This window comes from Cetorhinus maximus, chromosome 12, assembly GCF_964194155.1.
Source record: "Cetorhinus maximus chromosome 12, sCetMax3.hap1.1, whole genome shotgun sequence".
Lineage (NCBI taxonomy): Eukaryota > Metazoa > Chordata > Chondrichthyes > Lamniformes > Cetorhinidae > Cetorhinus > Cetorhinus maximus.
The window spans coordinates 62,600,482-62,621,605 of NC_135890.1; the positions used below are offsets into that span (position 1 = coordinate 62,600,482).

General features: G+C 39.5%; 1 protein-coding gene across 2 annotated transcripts in view; it reads left to right on the forward strand.

The window, feature by feature from the left end:
* The window catches only part of LOC144687082 (NUAK family SNF1-like kinase 1), a 149,064-nt gene that overhangs the window by 110,527 nt on the left and 17,413 nt on the right, over positions 1-21,124 (forward strand). For both annotated transcript variants that reach the window (XM_078552844.1, XM_078552843.1), the window contains exon 4: positions 18,552-18,617. In XM_078552844.1, coding sequence (XP_078408970.1) covers positions 18,552-18,617 — 66 coding nt within the window. The remainder of the gene's footprint in view (positions 1-18,551; positions 18,618-21,124) is intronic.

Genomic DNA, 21,124 nt, shown 5'->3' on the forward strand with positions numbered 1-21,124 from the left:
AACAAGGTTTTAGTTTTAGATTTAAAAATAATGGAAATAGGTGGGGAAAGAAGAATCTATATAAATTATTGAAAAAAAAGGGGAGGGGGGAGAAACGGGGTGGGGATGGGGGGAGGGGGAGTTTAAGATCTAAAGTTGTTGAATTCAATATTCAGCCCGGAAGGCTGTAAAGTGCCTAGTCGGAAGATGAGGTGCTGTTCCTCCAGTTTGCGTTGGGCTTCACTGGAACAATGCAGCAAGCCAAGGACAGACATGTGGGCAAGAGAACAGGGTGGAGTGTTAAAATGGCAAGCGACAGGGAGGTTTGGGTCTTTCTTGCGGACAGACCGCAGGTGTTCTGCAAAACGGTCGCTCAGTTTGTGTTTGGTCTCCCCAATGTAGAGGAGACCGTATTGGGAGCAACGAATGCAGTAGACTAAGTTAGGGGAAATGCAAGTGAAATGCTGCTTCACTTGAAAGGAGTGTTTGGGGCCCTTGGACGGTGAGGAGAGAGGAAGTGAAGGGGAAGGTGTTGCATCTTCTGCGTGGGCATGGGGAGGTGCCATAGGTGGGGGTTGAGGAGTAGGGGGTGATGGAGGAATGGACCAGGGTGTCCCGGAGGGAACGATCCCTACAGAATGCCGTCAGGGGGGGTGAAGGGAAGATGTGTTTGGTGGTGGCATCATGCTGGAGTTGGCGGAAATGGCGGAGGATGATCCTTTGAATGCGGAGGCTGGTGGGGTGATAAGTGAGGACAAGGGGGACCCTATCATGTTTCTGGGAAGGAGGAGAAGGCGTGAGGGAGGATGTGCGGGATATGGGCCGGACACGGTTGAGGGCCCTGTCAACGACCGTGGATGGAAAACCTCGGTTAAGGAAGAAGGAGGACATGTCAGAGGAGCTGTTTTTGAAGGTAGCGTCATCAGAACAGATGCGACGGAGGCGAAGGAACTGAGAGAATGGGATGGAGTCTTTACAGGAAGCGGGGTGTGAGGAGCTGTAGTCGAGGTAGCTGTGGGAGTCGGTAGGCTTGTAATGGATATTGGTGGACAGTCTATCATCAGAAATTGAGACAGAGAGGTCAAGGAAGGGAAGAGAAGTGTCAGAGATGGACCATGTGAAAATGATGGAGGGGTGGAGATTGGAAGCAAAATTAATAAATTTTTCCAGGTCCCGACGAGAGCATGAAGCAGCACCGAAGTAATCATCGATGTACCGGAGAAAGAGTTGTGGGAGGGGGCCGGAATAGGAATGGAACAAGGAATGTTCCACATACCCCATAAAGAGACAGGCATAGCTGGGGCCCATGCGGGTACCCATAGCCACACCTTTTATTTGGAGGAAGTGAGAGTAGTTAAAGGAGAAATTGTTCAGTGTGAGAACAAGTTCAGCCAGACGGAGGAGAGTAGTGGTGGATGGGGATTGTTGGGGCCTCTGTTCAAGGAAGAAGCTATGGGCCCTCAGACCATCCTGGTGGGGGATGGAGGTGTAGAGGGATTGGACATCCATGGTGAAGAGGAAGCGGTTGGGGCCAGGGAACTGGAAATTGTTGATGTGACGTAAGGTGTCAGAGGAATCACGGATGTAGGTGGGAAGGGACTGGACAAGGGGAGAGAGAAGGGAGTCAAGATAACGAGAAATGAGTTCCGTGGGGCAGGAACAGGCTGACACGATCGGTCTGCCAGGACAGTTCTGTTTGTGGATTTTGGGTAGGAGGTAGAAGCGGGCCATCCGAGGTTGGGTGACTATCAAGTTGGAAGCTGTGGAAGAAAGATCTCCAGAGGAGATGAGGTCAGTGACAGTCCTGGAAACAATGGCTTGATGTTCTGTGGTGGGGTCATGGTCCAGGGAGAGGTAGGAGGAAGTGTCTGCGAGTTGACGCTCAGCCTCCGCGAGGTAGAGGTCAATGCGCCAGACAACAACAGTACCACCCTTGTCAGCGGGTTTGATGACAATGTTGGGGTTGGACCTGAGAGAACGGAGTGCAGTGAGTTCAGAGAGAGACAGATTAGAATGGTTGAGAGGAGCAGAGAAATTGAGATGGCTAATGTCACGCCGACAGTTCTCAATGAAAAGATCAAGAGAAGGTAAGAATCCAGAGGGAGGGGTCCAAGTGAAGGGAGAATATTGGAGGTGGGTAAAAGGATCCGTTGAACGGGGAGAGGACTCCTGCCCAAAGAAGTGAGCACAGAGACGAAGACGGCGGAAGAAGAGTTCAGCATCATGCCGAGCCCGAAATTCATTGAGATGAGGGCGTAAGGGTATGAAACTAAGTCCTTTGCTGAGCACTGAACGTTCAGCATCGGAGAGGGGAAGGTCAGGGGGTATAGTGAATACGCGGCTGGGACTGGGATTGGAAGATGGGGTGGGGACGGAGGGACAAGCAGGGGTGGAGGGTCCCAGATGGGTGTTGGTGTCGATTCTATTCTTAATTAGCACTTTTCTTAGACAAATATCACCACCTTCAACACCTCTTTGATCCTTTTGTCTGTGACATCTTTTGATTATCTGCTCCTATCACTGCTTGCTTATCTCCACAATCACCACACCCTCAACTTCTCTCTCCCCCCGCCCCCCCACCTTAAACCAGCTTATATTTCTCCTTCTCCTAACTATGCTTCAGTTCTGCCGAAGGGTCGTGAAGGCTCAAAACGTTAACTGATTTCTTCTCCACCAATGCTGCCAGACCTGCTGAGTTTTTCCAGGTAATTCTGTTTTTGTTTTGGATTTCCAGCATCCGCAGTAGCTTTTAGCTTTTTGTTTTTATCTATAGTAACACTGCATTACGCAATCACTGAACACTGATATATAGTAACACTGCACTGCGATTACACTGAACACTGATATATAGTAACACTGTGCTGCAATCTCGCAGAACCCTGATATATTGTAACACTGCATTGCGATTACACTGAACATTGATATATAGTAACACTACACTGCGATTACCATGAACACTGATATATAGTAATACTACACTGCGATTACACTAAACACTGATATATGGTAAAACTACGCTGCGCACTCACTGAGCACTGATGTATAATAACACCACATTGCGCACTCACTGAACACTGATATATTGTAACACTGCAACGCGATCTCGCTGAACACTGATACACAGTAATAGCACACTGCGCACTCACTGAATGCTAATATAATGTAACACTGCATTGCGATCGCACTGAACACTGATATATAGTAATACTATACTGCGATCTCTCTGAACACTGATATATAGTATCACTACAATGCGATTTTACTGAACACTGATATATAGTAACACTACACTACGATCTCGTTGAACACTGATATATAATAACAGTACACTGCAATTACACTGAACACTGATATGTAGTAACAATGCTCTTCGATCTCACTGAACGTTGATATATAGTAATACCGCACTATATATCAGTGTTCAGTGAGATTGCAGTTTAGTGTTATTATATATCAGTGTTCACTGTTATTGCAGTGTAGCGTTACTATATATCAGTGTTCAGTGAAATAGCATTGTAGTGTTACTATATATCAGTGTTCAGAGAGATTGCAGTATAGTATTACTATATATCAGTGTTCAGTGCGATCGAATTGCAGTGTTACAATATATCAGTGTTCAGTGATTGCACAGTGTAGTCTTACTATCTATCAGTGTTCAGTGAGATTGCAGTGTATTGTTACAGAGTGGTTTTACTATCTATCAGTGTTCAATGAAATGGCTGTGTAGTATAATTATGTATCAGTTTTCAGCGAGATCGAAGTGCATTGTTACTATATATCAGTGTTCAGTGAGATCGCAGTGTCGTGTTATGAGATGTCAGTGTTCAGAGAGATCGCATTGTAGTATTACTACATATCAGTGTTCAGTGAGATCGTAGTGTGGTGTTACTATATATTAGTGTTCAGTGAGATTGCAGCGTGGTGTTATTATATATCAGTGTTCAACGATATTGTAGTGTGGTACACTCAGTACACTCACTGAACACTGATATATTGTAACACTGCATTGCGATCTCACTCAACACTGATATATTATAACACTGCATTGCGATTGCACAGTTCACTCATATATAGTAACACTACACTGCGATCTTACTGTACACTGATATAAAGTAATACCACACTGCGCACTCACTGAATTCTGATATAATGTAACACTGCATTGCGATCGCACTGAACACTGATATATAGTAACACTGCATTGCATTTACACTGAACACTGATATATAGTAACACTGCATTGCATTTACACTGAACACTGTTATGTATTAACACTGCACTGCGATTACACAGAACACTGATATATCGTAAAATTACACTGCAATCTCACTGAACACTGATAGATAGTAACACCACACCCTGTACTCGCTGAATACTGATATGTAGTGACACCACACTACGATTACACTGAACACGGATATATAGTAACACTACACTGCGATTACACTGAACACGGATATATAGTAACACTACACTGCGATTACACTGAACACTGATATATAGTAACACTACACTGCGATTACACTGAACACTGATATATAGTAACACTACACTGCGATTACACTGAACACTGATATATAGTAACACTACACTGCGATTACACTGAACACTGATATATAGTAACACCACACTGCGATTACACTGAGCACTGATATATAGTAACACTACACTGCGATTACACTGAACACTGATATATAGTAACACTACACTGCGATTACACTGAACACTGATATATAGTAACACTACACTGCGATTACACTGAACACTGATATATAGTAACACTACACTGCGATTACACTGAACACTGATATATAGTAACACTACACTGCGATTACACTGAACACGGATATATAGTAACACTACACGGCGATTACACTGAACACTGATATATAGTAACACTACACTGCGATTACACTGAACACGGATATATAGTAACACTACACTGCGATTACACTGAACACTGATATATAATAAAACTACACTGCGATTACACTGAACACTGATATATAGTAACACTACACTGCGATTACCATGAACACTGATATATAGTAATACTACACTGCGATTACACTAAACACTGATATATGGTAAAACTACGCTGCGCACTCACTGAGCACTGATGTATAATAACACCACATTGCGCACTCACTGAACACTGATATATTGTAACACTGCAACGCGATCTCGCTGAACACTGATACACAGTAATAGCACACTGCGCACTCACTGAATGCTAATATAATGTAACACTGCATTGCGATCGCACTGAACACTGATATATAGTAATACTATACTGCGATCTCTCTGAACACTGATATATAGTATCACTACAATGCGATTTTACTGAACACTGATATATAGTAACACTACACTACGATCTCGTTGAACACTGATATATAATAACAGTACACTGCAATTACACTGAACACTGATATGTAGTAACAATGCTCTTCGATCTCACTGAACGTTGATATATAGTAATACCGCACTATATATCAGTGTTCAGTGAGATTGCAGTTTAGTGTTATTATATATCAGTGTTCACTGTTATTGCAGTGTAGCGTTACTATATATCAGTGTTCAGTGAAATAGCATTGTAGTGTTACTATATATCAGTGTTCAGAGAGATTGCAGTATAGTATTACTATATATCAGTGTTCAGTGCGATCGAATTGCAGTGTTACAATATATCAGTGTTCAGTGATTGCACAGTGTAGTCTTACTATCTATCAGTGTTCAGTGAGATTGCAGTGTATTGTTACAGAGTGGTTTTACTATCTATCAGTGTTCAATGAAATGGCTGTGTAGTATAATTATGTATCAGTTTTCAGCGAGATCGAAGTGCATTGTTACTATATATCAGTGTTCAGTGAGATCGCAGTGTCGTGTTATGAGATGTCAGTGTTCAGAGAGATCGCATTGTAGTATTACTACATATCAGTGTTCAGTGAGATCGTAGTGTGGTGTTACTATATATTAGTGTTCAGTGAGATTGCAGCGTGGTGTTATTATATATCAGTGTTCAACGATATTGTAGTGTGGTACACTCAGTACACTCACTGAACACTGATATATTGTAACACTGCATTGCGATCTCACTCAACACTGATATATTATAACACTGCATTGCGATTGCACAGTTCACTCATATATAGTAACACTACACTGCGATCTTACTGTACACTGATATAAAGTAATACCACACTGCGCACTCACTGAATTCTGATATAATGTAACACTGCATTGCGATCGCACTGAACACTGATATATAGTAACACTGCATTGCATTTACACTGAACACTGATATATAGTAACACTGCATTGCATTTACACTGAACACTGTTATGTATTAACACTGCACTGCGATTACACAGAACACTGATATATCGTAAAATTACACTGCAATCTCACTGAACACTGATAGATAGTAACACCACACCCTGTACTCGCTGAATACTGATATGTAGTGACACCACACTACGATTACACTGAACACGGATATATAGTAACACTACACTGCGATTACACTGAACACGGATATATAGTAACACTACACTGCGATTACACTGAACACTGATATATAGTAACACTACACTGCGATTACACTGAACACTGATATATAGTAACACTACACTGCGATTACACTGAACACTGATATATAGTAACACTACACTGCGATTACACTGAACACTGATATATAGTAACACCACACTGCGATTACACTGAGCACTGATATATAGTAACACTACACTGCGATTACACTGAACACTGATATATAGTAACACTACACTGCGATTACACTGAACACTGATATATAGTAACACTACACTGCGATTACACTGAACACTGATATATAGTAACACTACACTGCGATTACACTGAACACTGATATATAGTAACACTACACTGCGATTACACTGAACACGGATATATAGTAACACTACACGGCGATTACACTGAACACTGATATATAGTAACACTACACTGCGATTACACTGAACACGGATATATAGTAACACTACACTGCGATTACACTGAACACTGATATATAATAAAACTACACTGCGATTACACTGAACACTGATATATAGTAACACTACACTGCGATTACACTGAACACTGATATATAGTAACACTACACTGCGATTACACTGAACACGGATATATAGTAACACTACACTGCGATTACACTGAACACTGATATATAGTAACACTACACTGCGATTACACTGAACACTGATATATAGTAACACTACACTGCGATTACACTGAACACTGATATATAGTAACACTACACTGCGATTACACTGAACACTGATATATAGTAACACTACACTGTGATTACACTGAACACTGATATATAGTAACACTACACTGCGATTACACTGAACACTGATATATAGTAACACTACACTGCGATTACACTGAACACTGATATATAGTAACACTACACTGCGATTACACTGAACACTGATATATAGTAACACTACACTGCGATTACACTGAACACTGATATATAGTAACACTACACTGCGATTACACTGAACACGGATATATAGTAACACTACACTGCGATTACACTGAACACTGATATATAGTAACACTACACTGCGATTACACTGAACACTGATATATAGTAACACTACACTGCGATTACATTGAACACTGATATATAGTAACACTATACTGCGATTACACTGAACACTGATATATAGTAACACTACACTGCGATTACACTGAACACGGATATATAGTAACACTACACTGCGATTACACTGAACACTGATATATAGTAACACTACACTGCGATTACACTGAACACTGATATATAGTAACACTACACTGCGATTACACTGAACACTGATATATAGTAACACTACACTGCGATTACACTGAACACTGATATATAGTAACACTACACTGCAATCTCACTGAACACTGATATATAGTAACACTACACTGCGATTACACTGAACACTGATATATAGTAACACTACACTACGATTACACTGAACACTGATATATAGTAACACTACACTGCGATTACACTGAACACGGATATATAGTAACACTACACTGCGATTACACTGAACACTGATATATAGTAACACTACACTGCGATTACACTGAACACGGATATATAGTAACACTACACTGCGATTGCACTGAACACTGATATATAGTAACACTACACTGCGATTACACTGAACACTGATATATAGTAACACTACACTGCGATTACACTGAACACTGATATATAGTAACACTACACTGCGATTACACTGAACACTGATATATAGTAACACCACACTGCGATTACACTGAACACTGATATATAGTAACACTACACTGCGATTACACTGAACACGGATATATAGTAACACTACACTGCGATTACACTGAACACTGATATATAGTAACACTACACTGCGATTACACTGAACACTGATATATAGTAACACTACACTGCGATTACACTGAACACTGATATATAGTAACACTACACTGCGATTACACTGAACACTGATATATAGTAACACTACACTGCAATCTCACTGAACACTGATATATAATAAAACTACACTACGATTACACAGAACACTGATATGTGGTAACACCACACTGCAATCTCTCTGATCACTGATAAAAAGTAAAACTACACTGCGATTACACTGAACACTGATATATAGTAACACTACACTGCGATTACACTGAACACTGATATATAGTAACACTACACTGCGATTACACTGAACACTGATATATAGTAACACTACACTGCGATTACACTGAACACTGATATATAGTAACACTACACTGCGATTACACTGAACACTGATATATAGTAACACTACACTGCGATTACACTGAACACTGATATATAGTAACACTACACTGCGATTACACTGAACACTGATATATAGTAACACTACACTGCGATTACACTGAACACTGATATATAGTAACACTACACTGCGATTACACTGAACACTGATATATAGTAACACTACACTGCGATTACACTGAACACTGATATATAGTAACACTACACTGCGATTACACTGAACACTGATATATAGTAACACTACACTGCGATTACACTGAACACTGATATATAGTAACACTACACTGCAATCTCACTGAACACTGATATATAGTAACACTACACTGCGATTACACTGAACACTGATATATAGTAACACTACACTGCGATTACACTGAACACTGATATATAGTAACACTACACTGCAATCTCACTGAACACTGATATATAATAAAACTACACTACGATTACACAGAACACTGATATATAGTAACACTACACTGCGATTACACTGAACACTGATATATAGTAACACTACACTGCGATTACATTGAACACTGATATATAGTAACACTATACTGCGATTACACTGAACACTGATATATAGTAACACTACACTGCGATTACACTGAACACGGATATATAGTAACACTACACTGCGATTACACTGAACACTGATATATAGTAACACTACACTGCGATTACACTGAACACTGATATATAGTAACACTACACTGCGATTACACTGAACACTGATATATAGTAACACTACACTGCGATTACACTGAACACTGATATATAGTAACACTACACTGCGATTACACTGAACACTGATAATATAGTAACACTACACTGCGATTACACTGAACACTGATATATAGTAACACTACACTGCGATTACACTGAACACGGATATATAGTAACACTACACGGCGATTACACTGAACACTGATATATAGTAACACTACACTGCGATTACACTGAACACGGATATATAGTAACACTACACTGCGATTACACTGAACACTGATATATAATAAAACTACACTGCGATTACACTGAACACTGATATATAGTAACACTACACTGCGATTACACTGAACACTGATATATAGTAACACTACACTGCGATTACACTGAACACTGATATATAGTAACACTACACTGCGATTACACTGAACACTGATATATAGTAACACTACACTGCGATTACACTGAACACTGATATATAGTAACACTACACTGCGATTACACTGAACACTGATATATAGTAACACTACACTGCGATTACACTGAACACTGATATATAGTAACACTACACTGCGATTACACTGAACACTGATATATAGTAACACTACACTGCGATTACACTGAACACTGATATATAGTAACACTACACTGCGATTACACTGAACACTGATATATAGTAACACTACACTGCGATTACACTGAACACTGATATATAGTAACACTACACTGCGATTACACTGAACACTGATATATAGTAACACTACACTGCGATTACACTGAACACGGATATATAGTAACACTACACTGCGATTACACTGAACACTGATATATAGTAACACTACACTGCGATTACACTGAACACTGATATATAGTAACACTACACTGCGATTACATTGAACACTGATATATAGTAACACTATACTGCGATTACACTGAACACTGATATATAGTAACACTACACTGCGATTACACTGAACACGGATATATAGTAACACTACACTGCGATTACACTGAACACTGATATATAGTAACACTACACTGCGATTACACTGAACACTGATATATAGTAACACTACACTGCGATTACACTGAACACTGATATATAGTAACACTACACTGCGATTACACTGAACACTGATATATAGTAACACTACACTGCAATCTCACTGAACACTGATATATAGTAACACTACACTGCGATTACACTGAACACTGATATATAGTAACACTACACTACGATTACACTGAACACTGATATATAGTAACACTACACTGCGATTACACTGAACACGGATATATAGTAACACTACACTGCGATTACACTGAACACTGATATATAGTAACACTACACTGCGATTACACTGAACACGGATATATAGTAACACTACACTGCGATTGCACTGAACACTGATATATAGTAACACTATACTGCGATTACACTGAACACTGATATATAGTAACACTACACTGCGATTACACTGAACACTGATATATAGTAACACTACACTGCGATTACACTGAACACTGATATATAGTAACACCACACTGCGATTACACTGAACACTGATATATAGTAACACTACACTGCGATTACACTGAACACGGATATATAGTAACACTACACTGCGATTACACTGAACACTGATATATAGTAACACTACACTGCGATTACACTGAACACTGATATATAGTAACACTACACTGCGATTACACTGAACACTGATATATAGTAACACTACACTGCGATTACACTGAACACTGATATATAGTAACACTACACTGCAATCTCACTGAACACTGATATATAATAAAACTACACTACGATTACACAGAACACTGATATGTGGTAACACCACACTGCAATCTCTCTGATCACTGATAAAAAGTAAAACTACACTGCGATTACACTGAACACTGATATATAGTAACACTACACTGCGATTACACTGAACACTGATATATAGTAACACTACACTGCGATTACACTGAACACTGATATATAGTAACACTACACTGCGATTACACTGAACACTGATATATAGTAACACTACACTGCGATTACACTGAACACTGATATATAGTAACACTACACTGCGATTACACTGAACACTGATATATAGTAACACTACACTGCGATTACACTGAACACTGATATATAGTAACACTACACTGCGATTACACTGAACACTGATATATAGTAACACTACACTGCGATTACACTGAACACTGATATATAGTAACACTACACTGCGATTACACTGAACACTGATATATAGTAACACTACACTGCGATTACACTGAACACTGATATATAGTAACACTACACTGCGATTACACTGAACACTGATATATAGTAACACTACACTGCAATCTCACTGAACACTGATATATAGTAACACTACACTGCGATTACACTGAACACTGATATATAGTAACACTACACTGCGATTACACTGAACACTGATATATAGTAACACTACACTGCAATCTCACTGAACACTGATATATAATAAAACTACACTACGATTACACAGAACACTGATATATAGTAACACTACACTGCGATTACACTGAACACTGATATATAGTAACACTACACTGCGATTACATTGAACACTGATATATAGTAACACTATACTGCGATTACACTGAACACTGATATATAGTAACACTACACTGCGATTACACTGAACACGGATATATAGTAACACTACACTGCGATTACACTGAACACTGATATATAGTAACACTACACTGCGATTACACTGAACACTGATATATAGTAACACTACACTGCGATTACACTGAACACTGATATATAGTAACACTACACTGCGATTACACTGAACACTGATATATAGTAACACTACACTGCGATTACACTGAACACTGATATATAGTAACACTACACTGCGATTACACTGAACACTGATATATAGTAACACTACACTGCGATTACACTGAACACTGATATATAGTAACACTACACTGCGATTACACTGAACACTGATATATAGTAACACTACACTGCGATTACACTGAACACGGATATATAGTAACACTACACTGCGATTACACTGAACACTGATATATAGTAACACTACACTGCGATTACACTGAACACTGATATATAGTAACACTACACTGCGATTACACTGAACACTGATATATAGTAACACTACACTGCGATTACACTGAACACTGATATATAGTAACACTACACTGCGATTACACTGAACACGGATATATAGTAACACTACACTGCGATTACACTGAACACTGATATATAGTAACACTACACTGCGATTACACTGAACACTGATATATAGTAACACTACACTGCGATTACACTGAACACTGATATATAGTAACACTACACTGCGATTACACTGAACACTGATATATAGTAACACTACACTGCAATCTCACTGAACACTGATATATAGTAACACTACACTGCGATTACACTGAACACTGATATATAGTAACACTACACTACGATTACACTGAACACTGATATATAGTAACACTACACTGCGATTACACTGAACACTGATATATAGTAACACTACACTGCGATTACACTGAACACTGATATATAGTAACACTACACTGTGATTACACTGAACACTGATATATAGTAACACTACACTGCGATTACACTGAACACTGATATATAGTAACACTACACTGCAATCTCACTGAACACTGATATATAATAAAACTACACTACGATTACACAGAACACTGATATATAGTAACAGCACACTACGATCGCGCTGAAAACTGATATATAATTATACTACACTGCCATTTCACTGAACACTGATAGATAGTAACAGCACTCTGTAACAATACACTGCGATCTCACTGAACACTGATAGATAGTAAGACTACACTGCGCAATCACTGAACAATGATATATTGTAACACTGCATTGTGATCTCACTGAACACCGATATATAGTAACACTGCACTGCGTTTACTGAATACGGATATATAGGAACACTACACTTTGCACTCACTGAACACTGTTATATTGTAACAGTGCATTGCAATCTCACTGAACACTGATATATCGTAATATCACACTGCACACTCACTGAATGCTAATATAATGTAACACTGCATTGCGATCGCACTGAACACTGATATATAGCAATACTATAGTGCGATCTCTCTGAACACTGATACATAGTAATACTACACTGCCAATACACTGAACACTGATATATAGTAACACTACAATGCTATTTCACCGAACACTGATATATAGTAACACTAAGCTGCAATCTCACTGAACACTGATGTTTAGTAACACTACACTGTATACTCACGGAACACCGATATATTGTAACAGTGCATTGCGATCTAACTCAACACTGATATATTGTAACACTGCATTGCAATCTCACTCAACACTGATATATTGTAACACTGCATTGCGATTACACAGTTCACTGATATATAGTAACACAACAATGTGATCTCTCTGAACGCTGATATAGAGTAACGCTGCATTGCGATTAGACTGAACACTGATATATAGTAAAACTACCCTGCGATCTCTCTGAACACTGATATATAGTAACACTACACTGAGATCTCAGTGAACACTGATTTATTGTAACAGTGCATTGCGATCTAACTGAACACTGATATATAGTAACACTACACTGCGCAATCACTGAACACTGATATATTGTAACACTGCATTGCGATCTCACTCAACACTGATATATTCTAACACTGCATTGCGATTGCACAGTTCACGCATATATAGTAACACTACACTGCGATCTCACTGTACACTGATATATAGTAATACCACGCTGCGCACTCACTGAATTCTGATATAATGTAACATTGCATTGCGATCGCACTGAACACTGATATATAGTAATACTATACCGTGATCTCTCTGAACACTGATATATAGTAACACTACACTGCGCGTTCACTGAACACTGATATGTAGTAACACTACACCGCCATCTCACTGAACACTGATATTTAGTAACACCAGATTACGATCTCGCTGAACACTGATGCATAATAATACTACACTGCGATTTCACTGAACACTGATATATAGTAACAATACACTGCGATCTCACTGAACACTGATATATAGTAACACTGCATTGCGATCTCACTGAACACTGATATATAGTAACACTGCATTGCGTTTACACTGAACACAGATATGTAGTAACACTGCACTTCGATTACACAGAACACTGATATATCGTAACATTACACTGCAATCTCACTGAACACTGATAGATAGTAGCACCACACCCTGCACTCACTGAATACTGATATATAGTGACACCACAGTACGATCTCACTGAACACTGATATATAATAACACTAGACTGCGAGTAAACTGAACACTGATATATATTAACACCACACTACGATGTCACTGAACACTGATATATAGTAATACTACACTGCGATCTCACTGAACGCTGATATAAGGTAACAATGCATTGTCATCGCACTGAAAACAGATATATGTTAATACTACACAGCGATCTCTCTGAACGCTGATATATAGTAACACTGATATATAGTAACACTATACTGCGATCTCACTGAACACTGATATAAAGTAACACTACACTGCGATCTCAGGGAACACTGATATGTAGTAACACTATGCTGCAGTCTCACTGAACACTGATATATAATCACACTACACTGCGCGCTCACTGAACACTGATATATTGTAACACTGCATTACGATGTCACTGAACACTGATATATAGTAACACTACACTGCGATTTCATTGAACATTGATATATAGTAACACTACACTGCAATCTCTCTGAACACTGATATATAGTAACACTACACTGCGATCTCAGTGAACACTGATATATTATAACACTGCATTGCGATCTCACTGATAACTGATATATTGTAACACTGCATTGTGATCTCACTGAACAGTGATATGTAGTAATACTACACTGCGATTACACTGAACTCTGAGATATAGTAACACTGCATTGCGATTACGCTGAACACTGATATATAGTAACCCTACACTGCAATTACACTGAACACTGAGATATAGTAACACTACACTGCGATCTCAGTGAACGCTGATATATAGTAACACTACACTGCGATCTCTCTGAACACTGATATAAAGTAACACTACACTGCGATTACATTGAACATTGATATATAGTAACACTACACTGCAATCTCTCTGAACACTGATATATAGTAACACTACACTGCGATCTCAGTGAACACTGATATATTGTAACACTACACTGCAATTACACTGAACACTGAGATATAGTAACACTACACTGGGATCTCAGTGAACACTGATATATAGTAACACTATGCTGCAATCTCACTGAACACTGATCTATAGTAACACTGCACTGTGCACTCACTGAACACTGATATATTTTAACTCTGCAGTGCGCTCTCACTGAACACTGATATATTGTAACACTACATTGCGATCTCACTCAACACTGATATATTGTAACACTGCATTGCGATCTCACTCAACACTGATATATTGTAACACTGCATTGCGATTATGCTGAACACTGATATATAGTAACACTACACTGCGATCTCACTGTACATTGATATATAGCAATACCACACTGCGCACTCACTGAACACTGATATAATGTAACACTGAATTGCAATCGCACTGAACACTGATGTATAGTAATACTACAGTGCGATATCTCTGAATGCTTATATATAGTAACACTACACTGCGATCTCACTGAACACTGATATATATTAACACCACACTACGATCTCACTGAACACTGATATATAATAACACTACACTGCGATTACGCTGAACACTGATGTATAGTAACACCATAATGCAATTACACTGAACACTGATATGTAGTAATACTACACTGCGATTACATTGAACATTGATATATAGTAACACTACACTGCGCACTCACTGAACACTGATATATTATAACATTGCATTGCGATCTCACTGAACACTGATTTATTGTAACACTGCATTGCAATCTCACTGAACACTGATATATTGTAACACTGCATTGTGATCTCACTGAACACTGATATATAGTAATACCACACTGCTCACTCACTGAACACTGATATACTGTAACACTGCATTGCGATTGCACTGAACACTGAGATATAGTAATACTATACTGCGATCTCTCTGAACGCTTACATTTAGTAACACTACACTGCGCACTCACTGAACACTGATATATAGCAACACCACAATGCGCACTCAGTGAACACTGATATATAGTAACACTACACAGTGATCTCACTGTACATTGATATATAGTAATACCACACTACGATCTCACTGAACACTAATATATAACACTACACTGCGATCTCACTGAACACTGATATAATGCAACAATGCATTGTGATCGCACTGAACACTGATATATATTAATACTACACTGCGATCTGTCTGAACACTGATATATAGTAACACTGTACTGCGCTCTCACTGAATAGTGATATATAGTAACACCACACTACGATTTCGCGGAACACTGATATACAATAACACTACACTGCGATTACACTGAACACTGATATAATGCAACAATGCATTGTGATCGCACTGAACACTGATATATATTAATACTACACTGCGATCTCTCTGAACACTGATATATAGTAACACTGTACTGCGCTCTCACTGAATAGTGATATATAGTAACACCACACTACGATTTCGCGGAACACTGATATATAATAACACTACACTGCGATTACACTGAACACTGATATATAGTAACAATGCACTGCGATTACACTGAAGACTGATATATAGTAACACTACACTGCGATTACATTGAACCCTGATATATAGTAACACTACACTGCACCTCACTGAACAATGATATATAGCAACACTACACTGCAGTCTCTCTGAACGATGATATACAGCAACACGACTGCAATCTCTCTGAACACTGCAGCATGTTCAACATTTTTAAAGTATTTTTGAAAATTTTCCCCTACTGTTTAGTGTAATAAGCGGCGGAAGGATAATTAAATCACGTCTCTTTCTATACATAATCTCACCTTCTTTCAGGCTCTTTGGACTGAACAGAATTGTCTTAATTGAGTGTACTTAACGAGGAGTGTACCAAATGTATCCTTCATTCTGCACTCATATCTGGCTGCACTAATCACCTGCCATAGAGCCCAGTCTGCAGCCCCGACTGACTGTAGACACTTCGCCTGATTTTCACTTGTTAGTGATATTTTGTTTCAGATGTATAAATGCGGCACTACTAATAACATCATTGCTTTTGCAGTAATTACATCTGCTGTATAGTTTCATTTCCACACAAGTAGCCTAAGTTAATTTTTTATGTATAACAGTTTTAGTATTAACATCAAATTGCAGAAATTTAAAGGAAGTATGTCACTAGGTCCTCCATTTTCAGTCTCCTATCACAGATAAACAGAGTTAGAAATCCCTCACTCACCTCACTCTGAATAGAGTATAACTGGTCTGATTCCTCGCAAAGACGCAATTTTCCCAAATCAGTCAGCCTTGTTTCACAATGCTGTTGGACAAGCCCATTTAAATCAAGCACGACACAAATTGTCAAGGCTTTCAGCAAATTGCACAGCTTGAAGGAGCCCATTCAGCCCATCCTATAGCTATCCAATTAGTCTCTTTTAATCTTTCCTCACGATCTCTTTTTTTTCCTTTTATGTATTCATCCAATTCCCTTGTGGAAGTTACTATTGAATCTGCTTCCACCACCCTTTCAGGCAGTGCATCCCAGATCATCATAACACTGCTTTTTCCTTAATTAAAAAGAACGTATTGCACCCTACCTGCAAAGAAATACATAGATTGTACACCACAGAAACAGAACTGTGTTGTGTAAGTATGTGGACAGTGAGGTGCTGAGAGGAAGGAGGTGGTAGATGGTACTTGAACTGATGACTGGTCTTTCTATCTTTGTGTTACAGAATGGAGTCGTTCACAGAGATCTGAAATTAGAAAACATTTTGCTGGATGAAAATTATAACATTAAGGTATGATTTACTCTAAACAACAACAAAAGTCTGACTATTTCACTGGAACTATTATTCTGCAGTAGCCATTTTGAAAGCAGCTTATATTCTTTGTGTGCTGAAAGTTATATTAACTGAAATGTTGAACATAGTGCAATGAACTGTTGATTGCTGTTCCCTTTTTTACCTCCAGAATCCTTTCTGTTCGTAGTGTAGAATGAAGGGAATATGTATTTTTGCATCAAGAAACCTTCATTAATTCAGAGTGACCGCTTCAGAATTGATGTTGTGCTGGGGTCTGCAGGCAGACCTAGGCAGGTTTGATTCTAGCTTAGAGCTGGATCAGTTGATTTCAGCCAGGGCTGTGCTGGGGCGTTAGGACAGAGCAGTCACACTCAGCTAGACATCTTGTACCTGTTCTAGTGAGTTCTGCTGACAGTGAACTTGTGGGCTGACATTTGACACCTGCCATCATGGCATCAGCTGCTGATGCTCAATCTCCAGCTTGCCAGGTGCTTGCTTGGGGCAAGGCCTGTGGAATTATAGAAAAGGGGGGAAATTAACAAAAAGAAAGACTAAGGCTATGGCTTCATTTGATCCTGTTTTACTGTCGATAAATGAGAAAATAGATTTACTTGTCACTTTATGCTGCCCTTTTGAGGGTATTGCTGTACAAGACTTTCATCAAATATTACAGGCCGGTGAGCCTTACGACAGTGGTAGGGAAATTATTGGAGAAGATTCTTCGTGACAGGATTTACTACCATTTGGAAGCAAATAGGCGTATTAGTGAGAGGCAGCATGGTTTTGTGAAGGGGAGGTCGTGTCTCACTAACTTGATGGAGTTTTTCGAGGAAGTGACAAAGATGATCAACGATGGAAGGGCAGTGGATGTTATATACATGGATTTCAGTAAGGCCTTTGACAAAGTCCCTCATGGCAGACTGATACAGAAGGTAAAGTTGCACAGGGTCAGAGGTGAGCTGGCTAGATGGATACAGAATTGGCATGGTCATAAAAGACAGAGTGTAGCAGTGGAAGGGTGCTTTTCTGAATGGAGAGCTGTGACTAGTGGAGTTCCGCAGGGATCAGTGCTGGGACCTTTGCTGTTTGTAGTACACATAAATGATTTGGAGGAAAATATAACTGGGCTAATTAGTAAGTTTGCAGACGACACTAAGGTTGGAGGAGTTGCAGATAGTGAAGAGGATTGTCAAAGGATACAACGGGATATAGATCGGTTGGAGACTTGGGCGGAGAAATGGCAGATGGAGTTTAATCCGGACAAATGCGAGGTAATGCATTTTGGAAGGTCTAATACAGGCAGGAATTATACAGTAAATGGCAGAACCCTTAAGTGCATTGACAGGCAGAGGGATCTGGGTGTACAGGTCCACAGGTCACTGAAAGTGGCAACGTAGGTGGATAAGGTAGTCAGGAAGGCATATGGCATGCTTGCCTTCATTGGCAGGGGTATTGAGTATAAAAGCTGGGAAGTCATGCTGCAGCTGTATAGAACCTTGGTTAGGCCACACTTGGAATATTGCGTGCAATTCTGCTCGCCACATTACCAGAAGGATATGGAGGCGTTGGAGAGGGTGCAGAGGAGGTTTACCAGGATACTGCCCGGTCTGGAGGTTATTAGCTATGAGGAGAGGTTGGAGAAACTCGGATTGTTCTCACTAGAGCGACAGAGATTGAGGGGCAACTTGATAGACGTTTACAAAATTATGAGTGGCATGGACAGAGTAGATAGTCAGAAGCTTTTTCCCAGGGTGGAAGAGTCAATTACTAGGGGACATAGATTTAAGGTGAGAGGAGAAAACTATAGAGGAGATGTGCGGGGCAAGTTTTTTACGCAGAGGGTAGTAAGTGTCTGGAATTCGCTGCCAGAGGAGGTGGTGGAAGCAGGTACGATAGTGGCGTTTAAGAGGCAGCTTGACAAATACATGAATAGGATGGGAATAGAGGGATATGGACCCGGAAGTGCAAAATATTTTAGCTGATGGGCAATATGATCGGCACAGGCTTGGAGGGCCGAAGGGCCTGTTCCTGTGCTGTACTTTTCTTTGTTCTTTGTATTGCAGTATCCCTGGGAGAAACTTCAGTGTAGTCCTCAGTGCGATACATTGGAACATGATACCCAAATAGTGCACAGCAAGCTCCCAAAAAGAGCAATAAGGTCATGTCCAGCTAATCCATTCTGGTGGTGTCGGTTGAGAGATATGGTCAGGACACAGAGAATAGCTTCCCGTCCCTTATTTGAAATAGTGTTCAAGGATCTATTACATCCACCTGAGAGGCTCGAGGGAGCCTTGGTTTAACATCTCATTAGAAAGTGCAAGACTCTTAATCAGGGGGTCCCACTACCCTCTAAGATCCTCACCCAGTACTTGGTATCACAACACAAAACAATTTCCACCTTATGTAGAAAACGTTTATTAACCCACTAAGCAATAGTGTATACTTACACCAGTTGCTTAGTAAGAACCGTGTGCAGGAGCTCGTCCCCGGGTGGTCAGTCCGCT